Source organism: Idiotropiscis lumnitzeri, chromosome 18, assembly GCF_059441095.1.
Source record: "Idiotropiscis lumnitzeri isolate Australia: NSW breed Sydney's pygmy pipehorse chromosome 18, RoL_Ilum_1.0, whole genome shotgun sequence".
NCBI classification, from domain to species: Eukaryota; Metazoa; Chordata; class Actinopteri; order Syngnathiformes; family Syngnathidae; genus Idiotropiscis; species Idiotropiscis lumnitzeri.
In genome coordinates, this window is record NC_142408.1 from 7,218,136 (window position 1) to 7,245,802 (window position 27,667).

General features: G+C 42.8%; 3 protein-coding genes across 5 annotated transcripts; all 3 read right to left on the reverse strand.

The window, feature by feature from the left end:
• Positions 1-21: 21 nt before the first annotated feature.
• taok3b (TAO kinase 3b) lies at positions 22-7,700 on the reverse strand. Of its 2 annotated transcripts, XM_088280616.1 has the most exons (9): positions 7,360-7,700; positions 6,839-7,250; positions 4,881-5,117; positions 4,308-4,436; positions 3,547-3,750; positions 3,018-3,257; positions 2,211-2,423; positions 1,378-1,560; positions 22-863 (listed from the first exon to the last, which is right to left on the reverse strand). In XM_088280616.1, the coding sequence occupies exons 3-9, from the start codon at positions 5,064-5,066 to the stop codon at positions 699-701; spliced, it is 1,320 nt and encodes a 439-aa protein (XP_088136742.1). In that variant the 5' UTR covers positions 5,067-5,117; positions 6,839-7,250; positions 7,360-7,700; the 3' UTR covers positions 22-698. The 2 variants fall into 2 exon arrangements, with proteins under 2 accessions (XP_088136742.1, XP_088136741.1); XM_088280615.1 differs by having other exon boundaries at positions 6,839-7,700.
• A 704-nt stretch (positions 7,701-8,404) lies between these two features.
• susd2 (sushi domain containing 2) lies at positions 8,405-16,378 on the reverse strand. Its single transcript, XM_088282060.1, has 16 exons — positions 16,354-16,378; positions 15,364-15,562; positions 15,031-15,179; positions 14,729-14,896; positions 13,898-14,069; positions 12,980-13,181; positions 12,105-12,190; positions 11,694-11,962; positions 11,389-11,523; positions 11,168-11,317; positions 10,677-10,925; positions 10,348-10,531; positions 9,947-10,041; positions 9,114-9,299; positions 8,881-8,980; positions 8,405-8,786 (listed from the first exon to the last, which is right to left on the reverse strand). The coding sequence occupies exons 1-16, from the start codon at positions 16,376-16,378 to the stop codon at positions 8,771-8,773; spliced, it is 2,385 nt and encodes a 794-aa protein (XP_088138186.1). The 3' UTR covers positions 8,405-8,770.
• On the reverse strand, positions 16,195-27,153 carry myo1hb (myosin IHb). Of its 2 annotated transcripts, XM_088280613.1 has the most exons (32): positions 26,919-27,153; positions 25,065-25,226; positions 24,873-24,988; positions 24,568-24,766; positions 24,406-24,486; positions 24,146-24,325; positions 23,976-24,074; positions 23,500-23,613; positions 23,330-23,401; positions 23,107-23,226; positions 22,955-23,022; positions 22,604-22,709; positions 22,445-22,525; positions 22,292-22,383; positions 22,114-22,208; positions 21,888-21,934; positions 21,658-21,738; positions 21,471-21,576; positions 20,973-21,090; positions 20,238-20,351; positions 20,085-20,161; positions 19,434-19,502; positions 19,277-19,361; positions 19,005-19,167; positions 18,732-18,815; positions 18,568-18,661; positions 18,176-18,231; positions 17,881-18,016; positions 17,724-17,794; positions 16,876-16,973; positions 16,634-16,733; positions 16,195-16,492 (listed from the first exon to the last, which is right to left on the reverse strand). In XM_088280613.1, exons 1-32 carry the CDS (start codon positions 26,946-26,948, stop codon positions 16,466-16,468), a joined length of 3,141 nt encoding a protein of 1,046 aa, XP_088136739.1. In that variant the 5' UTR covers positions 26,949-27,153; the 3' UTR covers positions 16,195-16,465. The 2 variants fall into 2 exon arrangements, with proteins under 2 accessions (XP_088136739.1, XP_088136740.1); XM_088280614.1 differs by lacking the exon at positions 26,919-27,153 and having other exon boundaries at positions 24,873-25,040; positions 25,121-25,523.
• Between the last annotated feature and the right edge of the window lie 514 nt (positions 27,154-27,667).

Consider the following 27,667-nt stretch of genomic DNA (forward strand, 5'->3'; position numbering starts at 1 on the left):
TGATCGTTGACACATCAGAAAAACAACAAATAAAAAAGTTTAATGACATTTCTGACATTGATTTGAATTCAGCCTTCATTTACATGTTGTGCTGTTTGTGATATTTTGGTTCGCATGTTTTCCTACACCAGAAAGACATGAATAGGAGTGTGAATGTGTGAAATGAGTTAACGTGTAGGTGTGTGTGTGTGCGTGTGTGTGTGGGGGTGTGTTTGTGTGTGTGTGATTTCCGTTGCAAAATAATTACATTTTTGCCCAAAAATTAAATTAAAAATGATTTAATGAGAAAAATGAATACAAAATGTATTGTAAAAATGAATCAATGTGTGTTAGTCACCCAAATTGTCTAAATTAATACACTAAATAATCCAACATTGTTGCGCAGTGGGCCGTATTAAAGAACATATTTGACCCAAATGACAACCGGGCCATACTTTACCCACCTCTGCTCTACACACAAATCAACACAAATACGATGGAGTTCTACTGAAACATATCAAAGTGCCCATTTTAGCAAAAAAAAAAAAAAATCCTGAATTATTCACTTCATAAGAAAAATCGAGACGTGGAGGGGGAATAATCCCAACACCACAATTGACAGCAACCGCGTTAATTCTGGCATTTTGCCGCCAATTGTCCGCCATTGCCAGAAATATCCGCCAAAGAAAAGGAAGGAAAATGTGGCCACTGGTCCCTATTCATCTGTTATCGTCCTTGAGAAACAAGTGCAGAGATCCCAGACTGCCAAAGCCCAAGATGCGAGTCTCGCTGTCGAAGGACAAAATCTCTCGTTCCTGGCGCTCTAGCAGAGTTTTGATCCTCTCGCTTCGATCCTTCTGCAGAGCCGAAAGTTCCTCCTCCATCTGCGCATGCACATATTTACATGTCATACAGAGCGCTGACCAACCAATCAGAGGGGAGAAAAATGCTGATGTCACCCTTGTGAGGTTGAATTGGAAATCTGGAAATCTTATCTCTTTTGGGGCACCCATAATTGTGCCCTTTGGAATCTGCCTCAAAACAGGTGAAAAAAAAGGTTTTTTTTTTTTGTTTTTTTGTTGTTGTTTTTTTTAAAATTTAGTTTAGTTTAGTTTACCAATGGAAGAAAAAAAAAATAAAAATAAATTAATTTATTAAGTTAAACAATTAATAATAATAATTGTTTCCTCAATGTGTGCCTGTCTGACTTTCCGTACATGCCGCCTCTCTCTGTCCTTTCCCAGCCCGCTGGGGCATCTGAATTGTTAAATCTTTGCCAGGTAAACACGTGCTAATGAATTCAAACTGTCTTAACCTAATGCTTTTGTTTGTAGCATGTCAACTCAGTTTTTTTTTTCCTGGACAAAACCTGCCTGGCAACAAGTGACGAGTGCCTACCTTCTGCTCCAGGTGGGCCCTTCGTATGGAGATCTTCTGCTCGAGCTTCTGCAACTCTCGCTCATGTTGGGTCTCCATCTGGGACTTGGTTTTCTTCTGGTAGGCGTCCAGAAGCTCCATCTCCTGCTTCAGCTGCTGCTTCAGAGCTTCGCACTCCTCCTCCTGCTCCGCCTCCAACCTCATCTGTGCGCACACAGCAGCGCATGCAAAGTTATTGGATTGGTCCCAGCAAATCTGGGTTGCAGGTGTTTCCTGCAACCACATCGTTAAATTGAAAATAAAGAATTCAACAGTTTTTGGCACATTTTTGCTTCAGTTCAATGGAGATTGTACTGCTCCTGTGTGTGTGTGTGCTTTGGCCACCAGGGGGCAGTATTTGCATTGTGGTTTTGCTGAGCCAGATGCTGAACATACACAACTTTCTGTATCTCAAATTTGAGCTCACAGGTCGGCCTACAATATTAATCAAATTTTAATAGCAATCACTAATTTGGCTGTCACAATTAAATCACCAGGATGCGAGCAATTTTTTTTAAAATTTTCATTCTTGAATTTTTTTTTTTTACTATTATTCGTAATGTATTTTTTCTCTTTGGTTTTGCACTGAAAATTGATGTCTTCCTGAACATAATGAATAATTGCGATCAATAATTGTGATGACGATATTGATCAAAATAATCATGATTATCACGTTGGCTATAATCGTGCAGCCACATTTGCAAGTCAAAGCCAAAGATGGTCCGAAAGACGACTGTAAAAAAGTCGCATGTCGGGTCACTGGTATGTGAAGGTAGCGCTGCGTAAAGGAGACGGGAAGGTGTATGTTGGCGTACCGCTTGTGAGGCCATCATCTGGTTGATGGAGTGCTCGTACTGCTCGGCCAGCACGGCCAGTTTGCGCGTCTGCTCCTCTTTCAGTCCCTTCAGGAGACTCTTGTGCTCCGCTTTGGGCGAAACCTCCACTTGGTGGTTGCGCAGTGCTTTGTACTGCTTGTTCTGAACCTTGCACGTGTCCAGGAACTGCTTCTTGATCTGCAGCTCCAGCGTCTAAAGAGAGACCAAGTCATTTGCACATTGCCACATTTTCCATTTGTCAGGATTTCAAATGTTACTTTTAAAGGAATGGAGATCATTTTCAAACGTTTATCCACTTATTCGATCAAGTCAGACTCTTTTAATTCAAAATGTTCCACTCATTTGTGACTTCTGTATTATGAAGGATCTTTTTAAAATGTTCTACAATTTTGCTGTATTCCACATTTCTTTGACTACAAATCCCAATCTATCAAGTTACTACAATGTACCTCATGGATTAACCTATTTATGGATTTAGGCATAAACTGTATACGGATAATTCTTGAAAATTTTGACCAGCAATTTAGTTTGCCATTTAATGCAGCCACGGGGAAAAAAATGAGAGCGCCTTGTTTCTTTGGTTCCTTGTTCATTTTAAACGCCTCGTGCAATAAAAGGTACATTTGTTTGGACCAATATATCAATGACAACAAAAACAACTCATAAGGCATAAGTGTTGGCCATTGGGAATTTTGGTACTGTCCCGAACGGCTGAGCAAATGAATGGGTGATTTTGGGGGGCATTTTTTTTTTTTTTTTGAGGCCGTGAAGGTGAACGAGGGTGACCTTGAGGTCTCTGGGCTGCTGCCTGTGCTCCATGGCGTGTTTGCGCAGGAGCTCGTGCTGCCTGCGGTTATTGTACTCCTCCTGGTTTTCCAGCTCAGTCTGGTGCTGCAGCCTCATGAGTTCCACGCGCAGCTTGTGGAGCATGTGAAGCTGCCGCTGCTCCAGGTCCTGCGTGGCCTCGTCCTGACGGATCATCAGGGCGTGCTCCATCTCCTTCTGGCTCCTCTTCTTGTTTAGCTCCTAGGGACAGTTGGCCAGAAAGACGTCAGAGTCAAGGTGCAAGAAGAGGGATAAACCCAGAGTAGGTCACCAGACAATCGCAAGGGCACATGATACATTAACATTCACTCCAAATATATCAGGCGTGGGCAAACTACGGCCTGGGGGCCAGATGCGGCCTGTTAAACGTTTTAATCCGGCGCGCCAGTTTTAGAACCCATTGTGGCCCACCAATCAAAACGTTTGCCCACCCCTGATATATATGAATCCCCCAACATTTTTTTTTTTGCATAAGAAGATGTGTACGCACCTCTCTGAGTTGCTCCTGTTCGAAGTCGTGCTTCCTGAGCAGACTCCTGCGTTTGAGCGCCCGGCAGCTTCGCTCATAGATGAGCCTCTGCTCCGCCAGCAGGTTGGCCTCCTCTTCGGCCTGCGAGCGCTGAATCGTCTCCTTGTGCCGCGACAGACGCTCTTGCTTCTCCTCTTTTGGGGTGCACAGGTCCTCGCTCATCTCCTAGAAAACGAAACACAATACATAAAGAAAGTCCATCAGTGATTGGCGGGCGCAAGTCAATTAAAAATATGAAAATAAAAACAGTATTTGGCACCACGACAAACTAACAAATCATACCCTCGCCTGTCTTGAATTGTCAAAATAAAAAAATCTTTTACAATAAATTAGCTGTTGACCAGTGATTATCGGCACCGATAATCGGTATATTGCCAGATATCTGCATCGCCCTTTTGTCAAAATCCACCACCGATAAGCAAATGTCCAAGTATGGCTCCACACGCTTGGCATGCTTTTCTTCGGTCAGTTTTGCCAAATCCTCTAGTCATTTCTTGGTTTTGAATTGTAATTTAATTTGCTGAATTGTCAACATAAAAAGATGAATTTCATCTATTTTGGAATAATGTCATAACATTCGAAAATGTGAAACAAGTCAAGCCAACGAAATACTTTCAAATTATTACCAGGGCTTCACTTTTCGTTTGAAATTTGAGGTCATCATTTTTGGAAAAAGGCTGTAATGTAAGAAAAGGATGTTTGTGTGTTTGGCGTCTTTTTACTTCTTTAATTTTGTCCTTGCAAAGTCGGTACTCTCGCTTCTGGCTCTCCAAGAAGGACGTCAACTCCTTCTTCTGCTGAGCTGCGATCTGCTGCTGGATGCGCCTCTCCTCTGTGGCAACTGACTTCATCTGCGAGGTGGCATCATCGGCATCATCATCATCATGTCATTGTTGTAATCATTCAAATCATAACCATCATCCTCGTCGCAATAATTATTGTCATAATATTCATGATCATCATCACAATCGTCATCATGTTTAGTCGACCTTTTCACGGGAAAATAAAAAACGCTCCTGTGGTGTTCTTGAGCCATATCGCAGATATTCAAGCCACTGTTTTGATGGCTTTATACAGGAAGCGGTCAAATCTGAGTTTCGCAAGATGAGGCAGAGAAGGTCCCCAACTAACCAATCTCATTATAGTCATTCAGAGCATAACAAGCGGATAAAACGTGCGTTTGTCACACAAGTCGCACACGTCTGGTACGGCATTTCAATGCAAATCTCCTTGAGACCAAAGACGCGTACCCGTACAAGCATGCTGAGCAAATCACTCCACGAGCAACGCCGCACCTCTTTGTCGGTCTGAGCGGCGTGGCGCTTGGCCAGCCGCTCCAGCTCAGCGTAAGTGTTGTTGGCTTGCGTCTCCAGCTCCTTGTGCAGCCTCAGCCTGTGCTCGTCCATCTCGGCCTTGAGCCTGTTCTCCAGGGCAATCAGCTGCTTCTGGTGCTGCCGCCGCATACGCTTGTAGCCAGACATCTGCTCCCGCAGCTCAAAGTTCTGCTCATGCTCCTGGATCTCCCTGACGACCTGAAATAACAACACACAGACCGACTTAGGTACGCCGTACCGGCTGTGCAAGTCGACTGAAAAACAAAAAGGATGGCGAGCAAAAACAAGCCACCAAAATCAGGTGGTTGCACAAGTGTGCACACCCTCTTATGAATGAGGATTTGTGTTGATCAGAATGAACAAGTCACATTCAGAATCATACTAAGAGGGAGTTAGCGCTCCATTTATTGTGATGAACCCTACATGTAGTACAGAAGTTCTAGTAGCCTTTTCCCGGCATTTTTGTTGTCATCTTACAGCACACAACATCAGAGGGATTTTGTTTTTAAAAGTTGTCAATCAGGAGAAGGGAACAGAAGTATTTCTAAGATATTAAATGTACTATTTAACGCAGTTGAGACAATCATCTTCAGGTGCATAAAAAATAGGACACAGTTACTAAAAACTGGACGCCCCCATAAAATTGTCGATGAAAGAGCAACAGCAACACAGAAGGAGCTTCTGGAATTTCTGGCAACTACTGGCTGTTTAGAGCTATTGACAACCATCTTCCGTCCACTTTATATGTGTGTATGTTTGCAAGCCTATTCTTACAAAGAAAAACTACAAATTCCTGCTACGGCTGAAAAAGAAAAACTCACTTGAAATTTCCCAAATGCATGCAATGTTACTTTTGTCCTCCGGGAACATTAAAAAAAATAAAAAAAAAACACCTCCAAAGCTTGCCGATGAGGTGTTCATCCGAAATTCACGCCCACTCGCACCGCGACGCTGACAGCTGCACGCGGTGGAGGATGCGAATGTACTCGACACCACATTTCTGGACTCAGGAGCAATTTTTTTTTTGTGTTAACCTCACCGGTTTAGCAACAGAAAACTAATTATAATAATAATATGATATAATAATAATAAGAAGAAGTGCTGTTACTTTTTTTTTAATCATAATTTTTGTGCAGAATTTATATATTATTTATATATAATTTATATATGTATTTATACATATTTTATATTTTCACAGGTTAAAGTAGACACGAGTAGTGATGTGCATTTGACTTTTGGTGATGATCGATCGCCTTTTCAGACAACACAACGTGACTAACCAAGCAATAGTGCAATGTTTCCCTCCCCGCTGTGACGTGGATAGCGAAGACGAAAAAATTACAAGGCGAGCGCCAAAAGGGGGTGTGTTAATTATTGTAAATGTCATCCAAAAAGATGCCCTTAAGACACTACAGAGACATTTAGGGGGTGCTGATGTCATTTTTACGTGCAACCCTATTATATAAGAGCCAATGTTAAGCCCAAACCAGGGTCGCTTGAATCACAACGCTTGGTCGCAGGTGTGTTCTGACTCCCAATTTAAAAGTTAGAAGAAGTGGACACTTGTATAACCACATTTTTTCTTTAAATCTTACCTCATCTTTTGATTTTGATTTTATTTAATGTTGTGTTGTTCAGGTTAGATGAGTTTTTTGTCTCAAAAGCATTTGAACAGAGTGAGTAGAATTTTTTTAAGGTGATGAAGAGCGAGGAGGAGGAGGAGGAGAGGGAAAATGACATCCATTAACAGGATGTGGTTGCCATGACTACAGATGGATGTAGTCATAGCTAGCGCGTGAGTGTGCCCCCCCCCTCCTCTTTCGCCTCCCCCTCTTTCATGCACGAACATGCACGCGCATCACACATGTTTTTTCTCCTTCTTGATCTTCATGCAATCGACGGACGAGAGTGACAAGTACCAAAGATGCTGATGTGATGATGACGGTGTTGCGTTCGCGGGTCCTGCAGCAGCGTCGCCACCGCCGGCTGTGGTGAGAAGGAGGCCGCAGCTGTGGCCCGCTGGAGTGCGCGTACGCGGCCTCATCCCTTCTTCACGCCGGCAGCATGCTCCTGCAGCGCGGAGGAGGAACGAGGAGGAGAGGAGGAGACGCGGTTCTGCTGATGCTGGAGGGGCCCGCCGGCTGCTTCCCGATCCGCGCAGCAGGCCCGCACTCGTTTTGTCCGACGTTCGCGAATGTAGCACACGTCTGCCGCCGGCCTCACGCGCATCCTGCAGCTCCGCTCAACGCGGGCTGCGAGTCCTTTTTGGCCGGGAAAAGGGCATCCTCCAGCCAACCAATGCTAAACCAAGCACCGCTGTACGGGTTGATTCTTCACAAGCAGTAGGTGAGGTGGGTTAGGGAATGACAAATAAAATTAAAAAAAAAAAGAATGACAATAAAAAGGAAGGGGGTGGGGGTGGCAATTACGCAATGCCTACCATTGATAATCGCGGAAAGATGTGATGCAATTTAGTGGCAGCGGAGAGGAGGCAGGCTTTCCCCGAGTGACGGCTGCCATGCTCGGCTGGAGACTGGCGGCGGGCTGGTGGCGGCAGGCGAATCCGGACATGGTGCCCAAGCGTCTCAATGTGACGCCGCTCGGAGGCTCTGATGTGTGTCCTACATTTACAGCGCACTTGGTCATGGTAGGTGCTTCTCGTGCCTTCTATTCATCTCTTCTCCCCTCTCTATCTCTCTCGCTCTCTCTCTCTCCCTCTCTCTTTTCTTTTTCTTTTTTTGGTACCGCTTCTTCTCACACTCCCCGTTCCCTTAAAGAGACACTGCAATACTACACAAGCTCAACTTACTATTACGCACTTCACGAGACAGGCTGACGTGAAGATGGGTCGGTATGGGGAAATAAGCCTCTAGATAGGGGGACTGAAGTGGAAAAAATAAAAATAAAAAAGTCTAATAAAAATAATACAAATTATATGTATATAGCCGATATCTTTAGTTGGGCTGCGGGTGTGCAGCCTATCTCAGCTGTCTTCGGTCAGTAGGCGGGCAACACCGTGAATTGGTTGCCAGCCAATCGCAGGGCACACATAGACGACCAACCACACAATCACAAATCACCTTTAGACAACTTCAAGAGTTCAATTAACCTAACATGCTTGTTTTTTTAATGTGGGATGAAACCAGAGTACCCAGAGAAAACCCACTCATGCTTGCGAAAAACATGCAAACTCCACACAGGAACGCCTGATCCCAGAGTCGAACCCTCGACTTCTGCACTTTGACATGGATGTTCTAATCTGTCTTGCCCCTATCCAGTCACCAATGGGTCAAATTCATGATGATGAGCTTCCGGTTCAGGACACACAAAAACGTCAATAGACTCTTGATAAAAGTTTGACCTGCACAGTTGGTCCCAAACAATAAACAAAATTATTCCAGCGGCCGTAAGGCTATAGTGTTAAAAGTCAGTCGTGCCAAAAATAAAAAATGCACTGAAGAAACAAGAAAGACACAACAACGACCTTTGGGTGAGGATCTGCTTCAAGGCAAAGTTTGTTTTATTTTCACAGTTAGAAGTCATCGTGCAATGACAGCAGAATACAATGGGGCATTTTCACTCGTGGAGGCAGCACTTCGTCACTAGTCTGCTCAAGTTACACTTTTTGGGCTTGTTTGTTTATGGGAAGCTGTTTGAGCATTCATACGAGGGCAAATGTGGCACTGGTAGTGAAAAATGTTACTAGTCTGATACAGTTAGTTGTGTTACTAGTGCGCTGAATTGTCTTAGTAGTGAGGACAAAAAGTGTACAACTGTGTGTGTTTCCATACAGGGGGTGACTCAACTTTGAACTCGACTCTGATGAAACGTTACACTCAATCTTGTATTGTTTAAGAGCTCCGCGACCTGCAAACACATGAAAATGACAAATTGATCATTCCAGCATTTCATCCGATTGGAAACAAGATTATATCATCAAATCTGAATAATTCTACTTGACCTTCTACGCTTTTTGGCCCAGAACACAAAGCCTGATGTGATGAACGCAATCGCCAGCAGAACACCGACCACAGAACCGGCGATAATCGCGGTGTTGTTTCCTAGCCAAAATAAAACAAAATAAAGAAAATGTGTTTTTGAAGCAAAATGTGAAAAGCAATTAAAGTAGTGGACTTCGTGGGAGACAGGAAATTGTAAAGACATTTGGAAAATGCGTTCATGAAGTTGACGTACCGGAAATGTCAACGACGCAGACAGTGTCACCTCCCGACCAGGTGCCGTCCGCCTGGCAGGTGCGCTCAGCCGATCCTTGGAGCACAAAGTCGTCGTTGCACAGCAGACGCACAGTGGCTCCCTGGAGGTAGGTGGTGCCCTCCTTCTTGCCGTTGGTCGGCGGTGCCAGCCAACCACAGGAAATCACTGCAAACGTACAGGAAGTCCAAATGCTAACAGGCAATGTTTCTGATAGCATATTAGCCTGGGGTATCTTAAGAATTATCTTCACATGCTAAAATGATAGCTTGCAATATTAAAGATTTAGAAATACGTTAGACAACCTTTTTATATTTTGTGCCAAACAATAATGAATAAAATATATGAAGTAAAATGATAGAGGTTTGTCATAATTTAGCAACGTTATCTTAGCAATTAGCCTTTCATGCTAAAATGCTAATCTTGTCATGATGACTTTTTTTAATTATTTAGCCAAACAGTTTACATAAAATGCCCAAAAATAACAAACATGACGTAAAAGGTTAAAGGTTAGCATAGCCATTATGTTAGCAATTATCTTCACAGGCTAAAGCTGATATTGCTAATCATAGCCCATAAACTACCTTCAGAAATGTATCTATAAGTTCAATATTTTCCAATACTCATGACCACATTAGCCAGGCCAAATTAGTGACCTTAACTCTACATGTGAATTAGCCTTCTGGTTGTTGAGCTTAATACAATTAAGGGCTATTCTAAATTTTACTTGTTTGATGTGATTATAAGAAGTTATTTTAATGATGACTTGACTTTTCTCAAGTTAAGGCGAAAACGTCAAATGAGTCAGCACTCACCTGGCTTCAAGTCCTCCACAAGAGAATTGTGACTGCGAAACGAGACTTTGGTGGCCTCTCCCAGCTCTTGACTACGACCCACCAAAATATCATACCTGCAGAAATCACCATCTTCAGTTTAAAAAACAAAGACAGGAGATATCCACTTGTTGCATAGCTGTGAGACCATAGTGGTGTGAATTTTATTTTTACTAATCTGTTTTCTTACCAGTCCAGTTTTCCTGGCTTTTTTCACGGTGAAAACACAAACCAAATGTAGAAATAGTCGACCAAAGCAAACTATGTCGCTAGGTGCACTTGCTGCACGGCTGTCAGACTATGACCATGATTTGTTTGTTTTTACTGACCTGTTTCCGTTGCATTGTCTCATTATGTTGTGTTTTCTATTTTAGTGGTCCTACCTACAGAACTGCGAGTCGTCTCCGGAGCAAATGTCCAAAGCGATATTGTAGAGCGGGTCATTGGGATTCTCCAGGACTGAAAACGCTGGAATAAAATTGGGGTCGTGTCTTGGAGAGTTGTAAAACGTGTCCAAAAGGTATTTGGAGTCATATGTGAACAAGGCGGATGTGTTGGAAACAGCCCCTGGAAAATAAAATTTTTGATAGCATATTTTAGTCAGTGGGAAAAAAATCACTTTTTTTTCTCATAAAATAATAATTCTCATTTTTGAAAAAGAGTTGTAATTTAATTATCGTAATTTGAATTTAAAAGATGAAGTGATTCTCACAGCTGGCCCCGAAGTTGAAAACCTCTTCAGCGCTATTGACATTGGCCGGCGTAGTGCCGTGGGCGGGAAGCAGGTCATCACCGGCCACGCCATTCGGGTTGCCCAACAACCCCCGTGTGGAGTTGTAGAATTTTTCCGGCAGGAGCACCGTTGCTGTAACAGCACTACCGCGGAGGCGCACTTCCACGCCAGCGCCACTAGGGAACATCACCGTCACGTTGGCGGTGGAAGGCGAAAAGACAAACACACCTGGCAGGACACATCCAAGACAATTAAGCATTTGTAAAAATCCGCCCAAAATATTTTTTTCACATTGTCGTATACATACTTTTGTTTATTTTTTTTCAACTCCCAAAAATTATAAAAAAAAAAAAAAGTATTAAATATATTTTTTTTGTATTATTAAATTAAAAAATATATATATTTATTTATTTATTTTTAATGTTTTTTTGTGATCACACCTACGGTATCTTTAGTCAGTTTTTCCTCACCCTTGAGGTCCATCCAGGTTTGCTCCTTGAACACAAGTCGCTTTTGATTTTGTAGCACTTGGAGGTTGTCATCACCAGCGACCAGGCGCACTTCGATGATGTCAGAGGAGGCTTCTCTCATGACCACCGACGACAGCTTGGTCGCATTTCCTGTGGGGCGAAAATCAATGTAATCGAACGTCAAGAAAGTTTAAACACGATCGTGTACGTATTTAGCTCACTGTTGACTGGTTCGGTTCTGCCTTGGATTGTCAGATTCTTCCCGGGAGACGTCAACAAATTGTATTCGCCTTTGCCGTTGAAAGAGTAGCGGACTCCATCGAATGTTATGAAATGTGGATCTCCAAACACCACAGCTGGGGGCACAAATGGAGATGAGTGAGTCGCGAAATGTGGTAGTTGGGTGCTTTCTAATAGTACGCAAAAGAATCACTGAATTAAGTGTTGAAAAAAAGCTAGTAGTTGTCATACAGTACAATGTAAATTGTTTTAAATAGGTTTCTATTCAATGGAAACTTAAACTAACCTGAAGTGGGAGGCTGGTATTGCCTGCAGTCACTGGAGGGTCTGTGTTTGAAGTAGTAGTGGCAGTTGTCTGACCAAAGGCAGCAGTAGTAGAAGCTGAGGACGTCGTACACCCAGTGGGACTGGCCGGGGACTCGAGGTGGGTTGCGGTACGGGGGTGAGCCCCAATCGTGGGCCCGGTCCGGTGTGCTACCGCCAATGGAGTCGGCCGTCAAGACCTGAGCGCCGCTGCTGTCGTAGCAACACTGCTGACCTGCACCATACCTAGGACTGCAGACTCAATGTTGAAACTGAGCTGAATTGGATCAAATATCGACATTGATTTGCCAATTTTGGGAATTTTTAAATTGAAAACGAGGGATGAAAAAAGTAGGGTTGTTGACAAATAGCGACCATTTTGAACTCAACTCACCTGGCTTGTATGGCCCTCACACAGTGAATGCTACCTGGGTGGTAGGTGCACACGCTGCCTTTCTCCATATCACAGCCGTAATCCGTCTGAATATGGAGCAAAAAAACGGGAAAAAAGCTTTATAATCTATGCCCAGTAGTGTTTTGCACAGGGGCTGGGGCTAATGAGGAGGGCGGTAAAGATTGCGATAGGTGAAAATAATAGAGACTATAAAAAACAATTTTGAAATACTTTTACCACTCATACTACTTTTAAACACATTTCAAAGTATTAAAAGAAACTGTCTAAGGTATTGGTTAGCGCCAGCTATCCCTCGCGCTCTGTCAATGAATTCAGATAACATCACTTGGCGTAAACAATAAGTAGACTACCTCGCACTGTTGGCCTAATTACATAACAGCCTAAATCATTTGAACTATTACCAAATGAATAAGAGTGTGCTTGCTAAATTGCTCAACCAAACCATTAGCCTTATCTAATTAAAGTGCAAACTTCATGAAAATTTAAATAATCATTGATATTCGATTAATTTTAAACCTTCACCCAACTGCTACTCAACACACATGTAGCAGGAGTTCATACAATCAGCATATAACTAAACTCCCCGTTTTGAAGCAATGACTAATAGTGTTGCTTCGTCGGGGAATGGCTGTGCCTCTTCTTCTTGCTCAAAATTACGCTGGATCTCCTCCAGCAGAGCACAGCGCCACCCAGTATGTTTTGGCACACCGTGGTACTACACTAAAGGCGTGCAACTTCCAATTCCGATTGGCTTGTATAACGGTAAAAACCCGTAATCAACGGTCATTCCAAAATCTGAAATGATGACATTATTTTGATTTTTTTTCCCAAATAATGGACTCTCATCCGCTTACATGGAATCTTCCCGTGTCAGCTCGTGCCTGCGCCAGGGTGCAGGGGCAGTCGATAATTTCGCTGAGGAAGTTGGGCAGGTCGTTTTCCAGCAGGTCCCACGCTAAACATTTGTCCAGCGCCCAAGCTTGAGAGTCGTCACGGAACTTTTGCTCCAGGTGCCAAGCCAGGGCGTGGTCCTCCGTCCACGCCGCTTCCACATTCCTGCGAAGGTAAGGTCACGTTGGAACACTGACGGCTTGGCAATAATGTTAGCATAATGGCACAATCGCCTAATTGTTTTTTAACCGTCTCCGTTATTAACCGTCTCCTCACTAATATCAGTTTCAAATAGAAATGTGTGTAATACCCACTGAGTGGGATCACAGTGGTGTATGTTCTATTGATTTTGTCAAGACTTTTGAGACTTTTTTTTTAATTTACAATCGATTTTGTCTCATCTTTTGGTTTGTGTCTGACAAAAAGTACTAAATTTGGTCAGTAGATGGCAGTGTAGGACCTCGAGTAAGCCTTAGTCACCTGAGACAGTAGTTATGAGCACATGCGCATAGCCATTTTCCACTCTTCATCTTTTTTTGAATTTGTGTGTCTTGCTAGCTAGATAGACCGACAGAGAGATAGTAATAGTTCTTTTGCGCATACAAACTTGAGCTGAATTAAAGCTGTTTTGATCATGGTAGAAGTTATATGCTCACTTAAGTAAATTTATTAGAATAATAATAGTCCCTTGCTCTAACTCACATTTGAACAATGAGGGCAAATTCAAACGAATAAATCATAAATTATCATATAATGTGTCTATATGTTTCTAACATTATCGTAATTGCCCATTGTCCCTTTCTATTCGGTTCTAGTGTGATTTTCTTATGTTATGGACTGCATCTAAATAAAAAGAAAATAAGCATAAAAATGAAACGTACATCAAGCCATTTGGGTTTGCACTGGAGCTGACCCGAAGTGCTCCAAGTTCCCAGCTTGGGAATTTCAGTGAAGGTTGAGGCACAAATGTGAAGCTGCCGTTGTTAGCGCTATCCTTAGCAAGAGAATAGAGATACTTCCACTCGGCATTCCAATGGTCCGAATAAGGCCTTCCTGTAGGGGAGGCATTCAGAAACAAGTCTCTGAATTAGACACCCGTTCAAGTGGTAAAACTCTGTACTTAAGTAATATAAATGCAGAAAAAGACATTTGGGGAAAAATACTGATTCAATGCCTTTACTTTAAGTATAAATTCAAATTTAGAGAACCTGCATATTTGTGAATTTGTGATCAGTATTTCTTTGCTATCCAGCATTAAGTGTGCTGAAAAGCTCACCTATTTGGTTTTTTTTTAGGTCAGGTCAAGCGAGAGTTACCTGACGTTGGTTTGACTCTGACAAGATCTTTGCATTGCTTTGTGAAAAATTTGAACTGAAAAAAATGTAATAAGATATTGATAACAGTGGACAAAAAGTGAGAATCAATAAACAGGAATTTAAATATAGTTCGGGGAAATATAGTCAAGCAAAATCTCCTCTCTCGTGTGGGGTGAAGTGGAAAAACAAAATCACCCGATTAAGCACTGTGAGGCCCTCACATGCGTACAAGGAGACCCACCGATTTAAAATGGATCCCTGTCTATGAGTTGTAGGAAAAATAAATACTCAAGTAAAGTGTAGTACCTGAAAAATGTACTCAAGTAGTGGAAGTACAAATAATGGGTTCGGTCCCAGCACTGCAATTAGACGTTGCCAAACCAGCGTTGCCCTCACCCGTCTCCCTGTAACCCCAGAGCTCAATGTTGACCCTCTGGGCTCGGACCAGAGATGTGTTCCATGTCATCCTCAGAGGACCGTCCACCTGAGGTGTGCCGTAGTACTGCCACTTGGTGGAGTTCTCCAAAACCGCCTTGAACTTTGAGTCTAACTTGCCAGTATGCACTGCGCAAAACATTGAAAGGAGACAGTGCGCAATGTTTTGCAACATGTTTTTCGATAAAACATTAAATAAGATACAAATTATAACGCATAAAAAGTGACTCATCAACTTTTAACACCAGAATGTCGTGGAGTACCTGCCAGCCAGGAGCCGACTCTGTTGAACGTGATGCCGTGATTGGAGATTTGTACGGAAACCCAGCCGGTTTGATAAAGCAGGGGTGATATACAGTGGCCTCGGTTACGTTCATCCACGTAACCCGTCGTCCTGATGTCATCATTGAACCTGAAGGAGGAGCAAATGCCGCCACGTTTTCACTTAGGGGTCTAGTCACATTTGTTGCCATTGGCTGCCTGTAAAAGTAGTACATTGTGTGTGTGTGTGCGCGTCTATAAAAATCCCCACTATGAGATGACTCAGTACATTGATACAGTTAAAGGTGGGCTTAGTGTTGAAGAATAAGTCATACTTGCACACAATGAGAGAACTTTGGTTAAAAGTTGCATGAAGCAGGAGAAAATCGGTTCCGCCCAAAATCGATCCCGAGTGTGGGGAGAATTCCATGCAGAATTCCTTGTAGTCAGAACAGCAGCTCTCCAAAGACGCGCACGTCGGCTGGCACGAACACGAGCTCAACGATTCCCCGCATTTGCCCTCGCACGACTCACCTCAATCACAAAAATAATTTTGAATATACAGCACGTAACCCACAGCTTGTACAAAAAAATGAAAATATTTCTGGCGCTTACCAAGTGTCTTGCTGATGCATGAGAGGAGAAGAATTAATAAGGTGAGAGCCGTGCGTGTTTCCATCTTATGTGGTTTGTGTGAGCCGCAAACCGCAAAGTTGTGGCTCACACTTAGCCTTGATTTGCCCACCCCAGACACTATTCAATCATCAACTCAGCCTCGTAATGATAACGCTTTAAATGACGGCTCGTCGGTGTGTTGTGTTGCTGCTGGACTTTGGGCCTCTTTTATTTCACTCTTACAACACAAAACAATACAAGTGACAAAAAATAAATTGACACGTGGGTATTTTATTGCTCAAATGAGCACCTTTGACACCATTCAAAGTTTTATTTGTGCTTTTAAAAGGGCGGAGATGTACACATTATTCGGCGGCCATCGTGATAGAGAAAGAAATTCATGACGTTACGGATAAATTTAAAATGAATAAGAAATAAGAGGTGTGATGTATCTATTCCATCTGATTTTGGGTAAAAAGCAGACCACACCATCATCTATCAGGAATCGATTTCATGCTGCCTCTACACAATTCACACCATCGGAGACTCAATCTCATAAACAAAGCTTTTTATTGTCATCCTGATTTTAAATGTCATAAACGTGACAATAATTTCCATTACAACGTAGACATTTCGGTTGCTGATTCATTATTTTTGTATGTACTGGAGATGTACTATTTGGTCCTTGAGTGAAATATTGGCATCGTTACAATTTATGCTGTTGGATGACGTCATCAAGTCGCAAAAAAAGTCAACTTGTGGTCTTTTGAGCAAGCGTGGCTGTTAGCGAAGTTTGCCGACAGGGGGCGACGTCGTCCCATTTCATCTGGATTTGGTGCTTGTGGATTCCTAAAGGGGACATTGAATTGATAGGTATGTTTAGTTGCCATCTCCTTAAAAAAACAAACAAATAAAAAACATTTTTTTAATATTTATTTATTTAAAAATCTTTTTTTTAATTAATTTTATTTATTTATTTATTTATTTTACCACAGTCAAATGTCCATTTTTGGCCCGGTAAACCACCGACTCGTGACCGCTCTTGAAGTCGACGAAGCCTTCTCTGCCAGGCTGGATGTCAAATCGCACGCTGAAAATGACACGTGCACGTTTCATTTCAAATGAGACTGGATGAGGATTACAGTGAACCTACGCTAGGGCGCAGATTTGTAATACAACATACCAACATTAACCTTACAAATATTTGCGAACAGACGTGCCGGGCCACATACCTTTCCTGGACCACCCGGATAAAGTCGCACTTGTTGACAATAGCGCTCAGCTTGGTCAAGGCTTCAAACAGGAAATCGCACTGCAGAACAAGATCCCCCTTGCGACAGAAAAAATTGGCACTCGTGACTAATTTGGAGGAGTTTACTGTTACACATTAGCTTTTAAATTGGATTTGATTGTATGTCTGTACTGGGACCTTCCTCAACCTTTAATTCGCATCCCAGCTGTCTAATTCGCCTCATTTGAAGAAACATCCAAATGGGAATTTGTCATGTCAAGTCATGACCTGTTAATTCGCCCCCAAACGGGTGCTTCAAACTCAAATTGTTGACATCCTGGTCAACTTGGAGTACGGGTGCTTGAGGTTTTCATGTCTATTTTCATAGACACATCCACCAATTTTCTTTTGATGGGTGAAATGTGTATGGGGCCTATTTTTCCCAACAAATGTGTGAATTTGCCCAAACAGGCTATTTCAATGCAAAATGCTAGACTTCTTGGGGGTTTTTTCTGACTTTTTATAGGTCACTATTGAGTGAATTTGCCTAGAATGGCCACTGCGAACCAAAATGGGCCTTTTTCTGGTTGATCAAGGCAATGGATTTTGACACTTTTTTTTTTTGCGTCAATTTAAATTAAAAGACCCTGAGAAATAAACGTAATCTGGAAAGAACTGCTTGTATACAAGTGTTAACATCGGGCATTTTCGGAGGTTGACCTGATAACGGACCGATAGGAATGTGTGTCAAGGTTATTTCTTTTCCCTTATGTTTTCTGGGCAATCCAATGAGAAGCCCAGAAAAACTAGTACTGCTTTCCTGAACATCAAGTCAATTCCCAGTTGTACCTTCTGCTTGATGTCATCACAGGCGACATGGAGAATCAGGAAGTTGTCGCTCAGGTTGCTCACAGAAACTCCTAAAGCCAAAACAAAACAGACTCATTTTGAGATTTTTTTCCCCTTATGCGAAGTATTCCTTAACTAGTCTCCTTTCAAAGTTGACCTTTTAGCGAGTCGTAATGGATCCTCTGCTTGATCTTGGCCTCGTCCAGTAGGTAGGCGGCTTCTCGGGTGAAGACGAGCTGACGGGGATGAGGACGAAAGCCGTTGCGGTCGTACTTCACCACCGGGACACTGTACTGCCAGCGGGAAAAAGACACAAAATATATTCAAATGATCCTGCTTAACAGTTGCTGGGGAAGCGCAGCGAGTGAAGTTGCACACGACTGCAAAGTACAACTGCAATAATAAGAAGATTAACATTTTAATGACGCACACTGAATAAGTTGGTAACTTACCTTGACATTCTCACGTTGAATCATCTGCAACACTTTCATATTCATGTCTTTGATACCTACATTCATTGAAGATAATCAAAAGCACAAAAAGTCACCAATGTAATTTCCGCCCCCCAAAAAATTGAATGAACCCAAAAATAGTGTTGTTTTATTTTTAGAAAGATCGAGTCCTAAATATAGATTTTTAAATGCACTTTTAAATGATCAAAAATAATTAAAAACATAAAAAATTGAACAATCAAAAACATTTTAAAAATCTATATGCTGAAGAAAGTATTAAAAAAATATAAATAACAAAAAATAATTTAAAACTAGTAAAATCAAAGAACAAATGTCAGCACAATTTTTAAGACAAATTTGAAACAATAAATACATGAACACATTCGACTTGCCTATCCTGGTGTCGAGGAAGGGTGTTCGCAGACTGAGCGGGTAGCTCTCCTTTTTCCCTTTGAACATGGAACTGGTCCGCGCTTTCAACAAAAGCTGCAAACAAGCAGATGACATGAAAGATCATATCCGACATTTGCCCGACAGCCGTGCGTGTCGAACATACTTGTGCCTTCCGCTCCTCAGTAATTCCTTGCACGTATTTGCGCACCAGGTGGCGAATGAAGAGTTGCTTCAGGAACGTTGACGCCTGCAATGGAGGGATGGAGGATTTAAAAATAAATAAAGAAATTGGAATTTTGAAAGTTATCTTAAAACTCCTTGATATACACATAGTTTTAAAAAAAAAAGTTGAAGCTACATTAAAATTGTAAAATCACGTGATTTTATGCCATGAGGAAAGAACGAATGGCTCATTTCTGGAAAACTCCTGGCAGACCTCTCTCATGATTGGCGGTGGGGTGAGCCACGAGTCCTTATATAGAAGTGTCTTGGGAAGGTTTTCCTTCAGGCGGGTCAGGTAATTGTGCCTCACATACGCCAGGTACTCTCGGTTGTAGGCGCCGCTCGGATCGTTTCGGGTCATGAAGCCTTTGATGAATCTTACAGCACATGAACACGACACAAACGGGTCACGTCTTCATAGCTTCAACTTTTCCCCAAAGTGATGTTATACGATTTTTTTCCAGTGACAATGGGAGTTGACCGTACCTCTTGATGATCGTGACGGCCCATTCCCTCCTTTCTCGCTCCTTTCTGGCCAAAAGGCCTCGCCAGCAGTTCTCGATCTTGGTGGCTGTGGCACACAGCGGTCACTCACAACATTTCGTCGCCTCGGTGTCGGAAAAATATGAAATAAAAGACGTACCAGCTTCTTTCTGCTTCTGGTAGTCACCTTTCACTCTGTAGCCTTTGTACTTGGCCTGAATCCGTGTTGCTGCAACACACACACGCACACACACACAATGGGAAAACTAAAAAAAATTTCTTTGAAAATCCTTATATCATAGCACAATTTGTGACTGAGGTTTATTGCCGTCGTGGTTAGATTTGGTTAATTCTGAAGACGATGGGAATTTTTTAAGACTCACAAATACTCAACACAGTAATGGGAAAAGGCGCACACACACAGACAAACATGCTCACGGACAAAGAGACTTACACATTTATGCACAAACACGTTCACAAAAACATCCAGACGCGCTCACGCACACGCTCATGGACAAATATACGCACACAAACAGAAATTGACAAAGACAAACACGTTTGCATGCAAATTTACACACAATATGTCTTTGCGGAGCAGTTTGCAAATTAACGACTTAATTTGATGAGCACCTTCGTAGATCAATTTTAATTTTTTTTTGTAGATAAGTGCCTGGGAACTGAAGCAAGCATGTGCATAAATCCACAAATGACACTTTTGCGCCTTAGTGAAAGAGTCCAAAAAGACGGAGTCAGCTGCCATTACAGGAATGTGTGGATCACAGAGCATTGACTTTTTTCCACTTGGTCTCACCGAGTTTATGTTTGCAAACTTGAAAGGCATCTTCCGTGGCAAACAGAGTTCTCGGGTGGCGGATGAAGATCTTGGTCCTGTAGACGAGCGAGGCGGCAAAGATTGACACTCGGATTGAGCAAAAAAAGGAGACTTTGATGGGAGTTTTCATACCGGCCCAGCTTGTACTCGTCAGGTTTGTATCGCAGGTGCTTGACGAGGACCTTCACACCTTCTGCCGCCGTACCTTTCCAGTTGGGCCAGGTGTCTGGACAAAGAGGCTTGTACCTGACAATGGAAGCAGAGGATCTCTTTTCAAGAAAAAAAAATCCAGACTTTCCAGCATATGAAATTCTGTAAGAGTTTCCTTTTATTGAACCTCAAAGATACAAATTAAATCAGTAAATTGATGGAACTTTTTTTTTTAACCAGTATACCTCACATTGCTGTCGTTGCACATCAACCGCAAAATCATCATTTGATCGCTAATTATTCCGCCAAAGCAAACCACTCGTTTTTCGCCATGAGTGAGTGGCACAATTAAAATCTTGAGCTGACCACGCAATATATTTAGCAGAAACAAATCTGTACCCATCTTACTTCGATTGCTGATTTTTAACACCACAGGCTGGCCTATATGTATTAAACCTAATAATTGTCATTGTCTGAATTCATCCAGACTTTCAATCTTGGGGCAACAGAATGCAGCACGGCTCCTGCAGAATGGGGAAGAGGCGGAATTTGACAACACTTCTCAGACAGTTGACAATTCAAGTGACTTGACGGATTTGTTCTTAAGCAATTTTCGCACAAATATCAGAGACAAACCAATCGCATAGCTGAAATGAAAAAAATCGGAAATTGACCAAATTTGGACATGATGTGACTTACTCCCACTTCCGCGCTTACCTCTGCAGGAAGATGTCGTATTTGCGTCGGTAGGCGAAGCCTGCGCGCCGCACCCTCAAGTGCTCCATCAGACCCAAGTACTTCACCTGATGTCTCACCAGTACGTCATCCAAGCGTCCTATCGGGAGGCACGACGGCTTGCTCAATTCCGTCGCTATTTAATGTTTGCGTGGCTAAAATTCAAGCCTGTTTCTGTAACTTGATAGTGACATTTGATTTCTGCTTATGAGGACAGTGCTTTGGCGTTTATGTTGTCTTCTTTTTAAGCTTGAAGAAACAATAATTCTAATGCTCAAAAAAAAAAAATTTTTAAATTAGAGGGCGCCCTGCGCACATGCCAAAAACCGCCATCATATGTAATTAATCTAACGAGCTATGTTGCGTAATTATGCAAAGTCAAATGTTGTTGTATTGGCTGATGTTTTTGTTTAAATTAACAAAGAAATTCCTCATTTCATGACTTCTCATTTTGTTACCTGCCGTTTTTGCAGTCCTCACCTGGCTCTTTGGCTTCATTGGGTTTGATGCACCGGACGTACCAGGGCTCTTTGGTCCCCAGGATCTCGGTCAGGCCCACCAGACTGTTTTTGAACTGAGTCACCACCTGCGACCAATAAAACAGCTCAGTTACGATAGGAAGAAGGCGGGAAAAAAAAAAGTTGAGAATGTTTCTAAAATCTCTTACAGTTTCGGGTCTTTTTTTCTGGTCTGGCTCACACGGAGGGAAGCAGTGTTTGATGATGACATTTTTGGACTGCTGCATTACCTTAAGCGGAAAAATAAATCTGGATTTGATACAAAAGCCCACATCGGCTTTGCGGTAGAGTCGGAGGGGTGAGAAGTTGCTCACTTTACACGAGCGAGGACCGCTTCCTCATTTGAGCAGGACACAAAATAGGTGTAGTAAGAAATTACCTCTTTTCCATTTCTGTACAGAAGATCGTTGTTTTTGTCCAGAAATCCTGACAATTAAATAGAAGTTAAAAATAAAAATTATGTTGGGCACCATGAAATAAATAAATAAAAAATTACTTTGCAAAAAAAAAATTAATAAAAATCGCAATTTTGAATTTTAGATGAGCTAATATCAGCCGGACCCGAATAACTTCGGACCCTTGATTAGGTCCAGCGGCTTTCCCACCTACTACACGGTACGTGACTTCTCCAGCATAGTGCAAGAGGCGGAAGTCTCCTCTCGCAAGAGTTTTTCTCGTTTTCTGGTCTGCCAGTTTGTGTCTGCGGAAGACAGCGAGAGTTAGTCGGCGACTATCGGGTTTTCCTCCCGAAGCGTGTAATCCATAAAGAGGAGTTTTCTTTACGTGACAAAATGAGGATGGCCGCCAATTTTTTCCTCTAGTTTTTCCAAAAGCGTGAGGTCCGTAGCTTCTCCGGGACGTAAACATTCCTCATCCTACACAAGGAGACAAAGGTTAGAAGTGCTTTTGGAATCAAATCTTCATTTTCACCTTCACCAATATTGAGATGATTCCTCTGTGTTTCTCCTCCACGAGGTCACAGATGATCTTGTTGTTGAAATATGGCACTGGCTCCCACTGCCGATTCAAAACAAAAAGTACAACGTCACCCGCGTTGTGTGAAGAGTTGCCATTCGAATCAAGTGCCGGACGGACCTCGATGGCCTCCATCTCGTACTCCTCCTGCTCCGACTTGAGGGTGAGCTGGATGAAGAGCTGCTGGAGTTTCTCATTGCAGTAGTTGATGCAAAATTGCTCAAAACTGAAAGAAAAGTGGCCAACATGGTCATCCTGACTTATTATTGGTCAACAATATGTGATATGATGAAAACGGGCTTTCTTTCATTCACTCAAAAAAACCTTTCGGAGAAAAATGAACCGAGCTCATGTTCTAACATTCTTCATTTGGCACATTTTACTTTTTTTTTATTTTTTTTATTAAAATAATAATTTAATTAAATTTAAATAAAAAATCATTAGAAAAAATATGATTTGCCGTGATCTCACCTGTTGACAGTGAAAACCTCAAATCCATAAATGTCCAAAAGACCAATCACGGTCTTTGTGGAGGAATCCTATAAATGTTTTACGGAATTCAAATGATGACATATCATGATTGGATGATATTTGTGAGTATTAGGCTACTGTTTGTTGCTTACCATGTTAGCTAATGACTCATTGATCTTGTTGACCAGCCAGTTGAAGGCACGCCCGTAGACGGCTTTGGCAAGGGCATCCCTGGCATATACGGCGTGGTCCACCGAGAAGGGACTGAATACCTTTTTGCCACGAGACAAATCGAATCAAAGTACTTCACCAGTCAATATATATCGAGCATTATTATTTTTGCAAACGCAGATCTGATTGTGCAGATGTTGTCACCTCCTCTGATTTGGCTTCAATCTTGCGGTGGGTTAAGCCCTGTTGGAGCACCTGAGCGGGAATCCCAAGTAACTGCCGGACAAGGACACAAGTACAATCTTTTTTTTAATTTTTTTTTTTTTATGAGCCTGGCTATAAATGAGCGTGGTTTGTTCTGGTCTGCGTCAAACCTTGGACAGCCAGTGCATTTCCTGGCTGTTGTGGAGACTGGCGTATCCTCGAGTGTCCGCCTCAAACTTGATGTTACCCAAGTGGAGCACGCTGGCGATGATTGCAAACAGGTGCTGGTTCAGAGAACACATCAAGGAAAGTGAAACATTAGTCAGTTTAGTCTTACAACTTTTGTTATCCACACGTTGTTTTTTTCTGTCATCCTGTTGCTAGGCAGAATTTGTGGACGAGCCAATTCATAACAAATCTCCAACTGTCCGGTGCGAGAGTAAACATGACCTGGAGAGCGTCTTTTCATTCAGCTCACATGTCATCTTGGCTTTGTCAGGTCTCGGTCGAATGTAAGCCATGTCTGTCAAGATCCGAAATCTGATCGTCCGCTTTATTTCCAAAAGTAAAAGTAACAAGCTTTTGTGCTTGTGTTGATGACACCTCACTCAGCCCAGATGTAAAACGGCCCGTGTTGAAATTCTACCTCAGTGTCACTCTCGCTGAAGTCGATGACGTAGAGAGCCTTGCGCACCGTCTTCCAGTCGCTTTTGTCGTTGATGGAGCTAACTTTGGCACAATCACCCTGTAGGTGATGCACAGTAAGTAATTACTTGTGGTTTTTGGTCCCGATTCTGCTGTCCACCCGTCCCTGACCTGAACCAGATAGTTGTAAGACTGGCAGTCCCTCTGCAGGCCCAGCCAACGGAGCAGATCCTCCTCCCCGCCCTCCACCAGCTGGTAGAAGATGTGAAAGTTTCGTTCGCCGTGGTTCTGATGGACCACGCGTGACTTCTCCAGCAGGTAACTGACGATGTGCCCCCCCACGGCCCCGCCCTAAAACACCGACGATAGGTTGATAGGTTTTCACAGTACATGGAAAAGTCCGAATTTGGGCGCACTCGTGAGGTGCTTACCTGGCGATCAAACTGGATGTCCATGTACTTCCCAAAGCGACTGGAGTTATCGTTCTTCAGGGTTCTGGCATTTCCGAAAGCCTGGATGACAACAAGCCGAGCAAATTTTGAGAAAAAAAAAAATGAAACTCGAGATGGAGAATCACAACCCCAGTCACCGACCTCGAGAACGGGGTTGAACAGGAGCAGCCTGTCCCTGACGTTGTTCAGGACTTTGGTACTCGGGCAGCTGACGGCGTAGTAATGAAGAATTTTCTTGGAGGCCTCCGTCTTGCCGGCGCCGCTCTCGCCCGAGATCAGGATGAAGTGGTTGTTGAACTCTGACATCATGGTGCGGAACACGTTGTCGGCCAAGGCGTAGCTAAGCGGAACGCAGACGGATGTTGTTTGGACATGTCAAGACATTGTCAGTACCTGATAATTTTTTTTTTATTTTGGACATTGAAAAGAGCAGATGTCCATCTTACATGTGAGGTGGAAGCTCAAAGAAGTTGACGCCCATGTAGGTGTCCATTTGCTTCTTGCTGTAGATGTCCAACTCCTTATACGGGTTGAGTGAGACCAGCAGAGTGCCTATATAGGTCTGCAGGGACAGAAGGTCTCGGTCATCGCCCCTCTCACAACATCTTGTATGCCTGAGTTCATTAAACACAACTCACATAAATGAGATTCTCGTGGAAGCGTTTCCTTAAGTTTTCCAGGAAGGCAGTCTCACTGGTGTAGGGGTCCAACAGAACAAAATCCTGGATGCCTACACGGTCCCGGGCAGTGAGGGAGGCCTCCATGTTCCTCAGGATGCGGTTGCAGCGCTCATCCAGGCTCTGGAGCATTCAAAAAAAAAATAACAGGTTCAAAGTTGCTTTTGCTTCGTGGACCGTGAAGCTGGATCTCATCTCAAGGATGTGTATAAAATGCTCAGCCAACGCTCCCTACGAGTGACCATGTATCTGCTCCTTATCTATCCCTATTTTTGTGACTTCCAGTGGAAACCGGCTGCTGGGACCTTGGCCACATCCTCTCTGCTCGTAATGAATCGATACGGAGACAAAGCTATCTCATCAACTCCATTCCCATCCCAGTCATGGTCAGGGGAAATGTTTTGTTCCCTAGATGTCATGTCATTGTCATTATCCACACCGCTTATCCTGTACAGGGTCGCGGGAGGGTGCTGGAGCCTATCCCAGCTGACTACGGGTGAAAGGCGCACTACACCCTGAACTGGTCGCCAGCCAGTCACAGGGCAGACATAGACACCGTCACTGAGTGGGAACCGATCCCACACTGCCCGCATGACTTGACATGACATAAAAAGCTCATAAAATAGCTCATTTCCTATTCACATCCACTTAACGTAATTTCCCGACTACAAAAAAAAACACCTGATTAAAAGCCACAAGAGCTAAATTGAGCCATAAAAATGCTCATCTTAAACGCAACTTAAGATGCTAACTTTGGCTCTCATCCCCAAATACCTGATACGCACCAATCATTCAGCTGTGGAGCAAACTGCGCCTACTTTGACTCACATTAATTGAACGCCCAAACTACAATCATTCTAAAGTCGGAGTTGTAGCAGAAAATCACCTACTGTACACTGACGGCCCCTGATGCGTCTTTGTACCTCGTAAATGTTATTCAGCTCAATAGCACGACCGGAAACAACCAGATTACAATGTCGACTTCCTTCGATAGGAAGTCATCAATATGGACGTCAATGTGAAAGAGGAAGCAACGATCAGAGTTGAAAAAGAAAACCATAACTCGAAAATGTCCTCCAGTTGGATACTGTGACTGGTTCCAAGGGAGCCCGAGGTATAACTATACTCAACGTGTAATTACGACTCCACTGGTGGAAAAATTCTGACATGGCATTCCACTCCAGTCCTGAAGGTGGTGCTAATATATGTACAGAGGCACTAAGGTATTTTTTGAAAGTGTGTTTTAATTAAACATCAAATTGTGGCTTTTCTCCGATGATGATGATATTCACTTGACACATTGTGACCAAGAAAAAACAAAGAGTCGAGTCGGCCAACAAGTGGAAACTCGTCTCAAATTCAAATTTAACTTTCTGTTACCACGTGAAAACCCTTTTCCACAGACATCCCAAATAAACGAGCGTAAACATCAATTTTTGAAGAAGAGGAAAGACTATCTGACCGCGAGGCCGCTCCTTTGTCTAAGCAGTCCTTCCAGTACGTGGGAGGATCCTGTTACGCACACATATCACAACTTGCCGGCAACATCAGGGGGCTCCACAGGCGACGAAAGAAACATGACACAGTGCTACATTGGTCGCTTGTTGCTATGATTTTCACTCCAAACACACGGCAGGGGGATCCTCGGTTAAGGACGGACGTGACTTAGGAGGTTTCAAGGTTTCAAATTGCGGCACAAGAAATTAGTTAAAACCTCATGGTTTGATTAAGCCCGAGAAGTGTTTTTCGTGAAAACATTTGCATGCCTTAGTAACAACTTTGATATAAAAAAATATGAAAAGTGTGTCTCGTTACCTCGTTCACTTCCAAAGCCATGTGAGTCATGTCAAGTCTTGAACCTGGTCCGTCCAAATGCTCTTCTACTACCTTTGTCGGTTTAACCAAGTCCTCAACGGAAAGTCTAGGAGCCCCGAGGTAGACCCATGGTGGAACTCCAGCAGGTTAACAGAGATCCATGTCAGTAGTCGTCAACTATCGCTGGTTGTCTTCTCTTCAGCCACCAAAAGAGAGGATGAGGAGGAAGCTCGGACTGCTCCTTCCTACCTTGTCGTTAATGAGGCAGTAATGACTCGCGTGGGTCTACAAGGCCCGGCGGGAATGTTTAAACATTCATGGAGCTCAGGCAGCAAATAGTCATTCTGTGCTTTTGTGTGTGTGTGTTATACTGTAATATAAGGATCGAGAAACCTTATCCTTACAGGTTACAGTCCATAGTGGCCTTGGTCATAAAATTAAAGCACAGGTATTTGATTACTGATCTTTGATTAGACGGATGGGTTTCAAACTAATTACAAATTGCACTTGAGACCCTTGACGACATGAACAGACTGATATAACAAAGTTTCTTTGGCATGTTATTTATCAAGTAGCCCAAAATATACCATGTCCACATATACACTGCTACAAAAAGTTAGGGATGTAGCTGAAAATCACATTTCCGGGTGTACTTTTGAATGCACATGTCCAACTGTTCAATGTTTTGGTACTTTTTGCACAACTTGCTGTTCTCTAATAAGGAGCGGAATGTCAAAATTCACATTTTT

Coding starts and splice junctions, on each gene's coding strand:
- taok3b (XM_088280616.1), bottom strand. CDS start 5,066: ATGTCTGGCTACAAGCGTATGCGGCGGCAGCACCAGAAGCAGCTGATT. Junction 3,258..3,546: donor AACAGGAGCAACTCAGAGAG/GTGCGTACACAT, acceptor AACTGTCCCTAG/GAGCTAAACAAGAAGAGGAG. Junction 864..1,377: donor GGGCCCACCTGGAGCAGAAG/GTAGGCACTCGT, acceptor GTGCATGCGCAG/ATGGAGGAGGAACTTTCGGC.
- susd2 (XM_088282060.1), bottom strand. CDS start 16,378: ATGACGTCATCCAACAGCATAAATT. Junction 14,897..15,030: donor AGTCGGCTCCTGGCTGGCAG/GTACTCCACGAC, acceptor TGTTTTGCGCAG/TGCATACTGGCAAGTTAGAC. Junction 13,182..13,897: donor GCAAACCCAAATGGCTTGAT/GTACGTTTCATT, acceptor TTACCTTCGCAG/GAATGTGGAAGCGGCGTGGA.
- myo1hb (XM_088280613.1), bottom strand. CDS start 26,948: ATGACTCACATGGCTTTGGAAGTGAACGAG. Junction 23,402..23,499: donor AAATGCACTGGCTGTCCAAG/GTTTGACGCAGA, acceptor CTTGTCCGGCAG/TTACTTGGGATTCCCGCTCA. Junction 22,384..22,444: donor GAGGAATCATCTCAATATTG/GTGAAGGTGAAA, acceptor CTCCTTGTGTAG/GATGAGGAATGTTTACGTCC.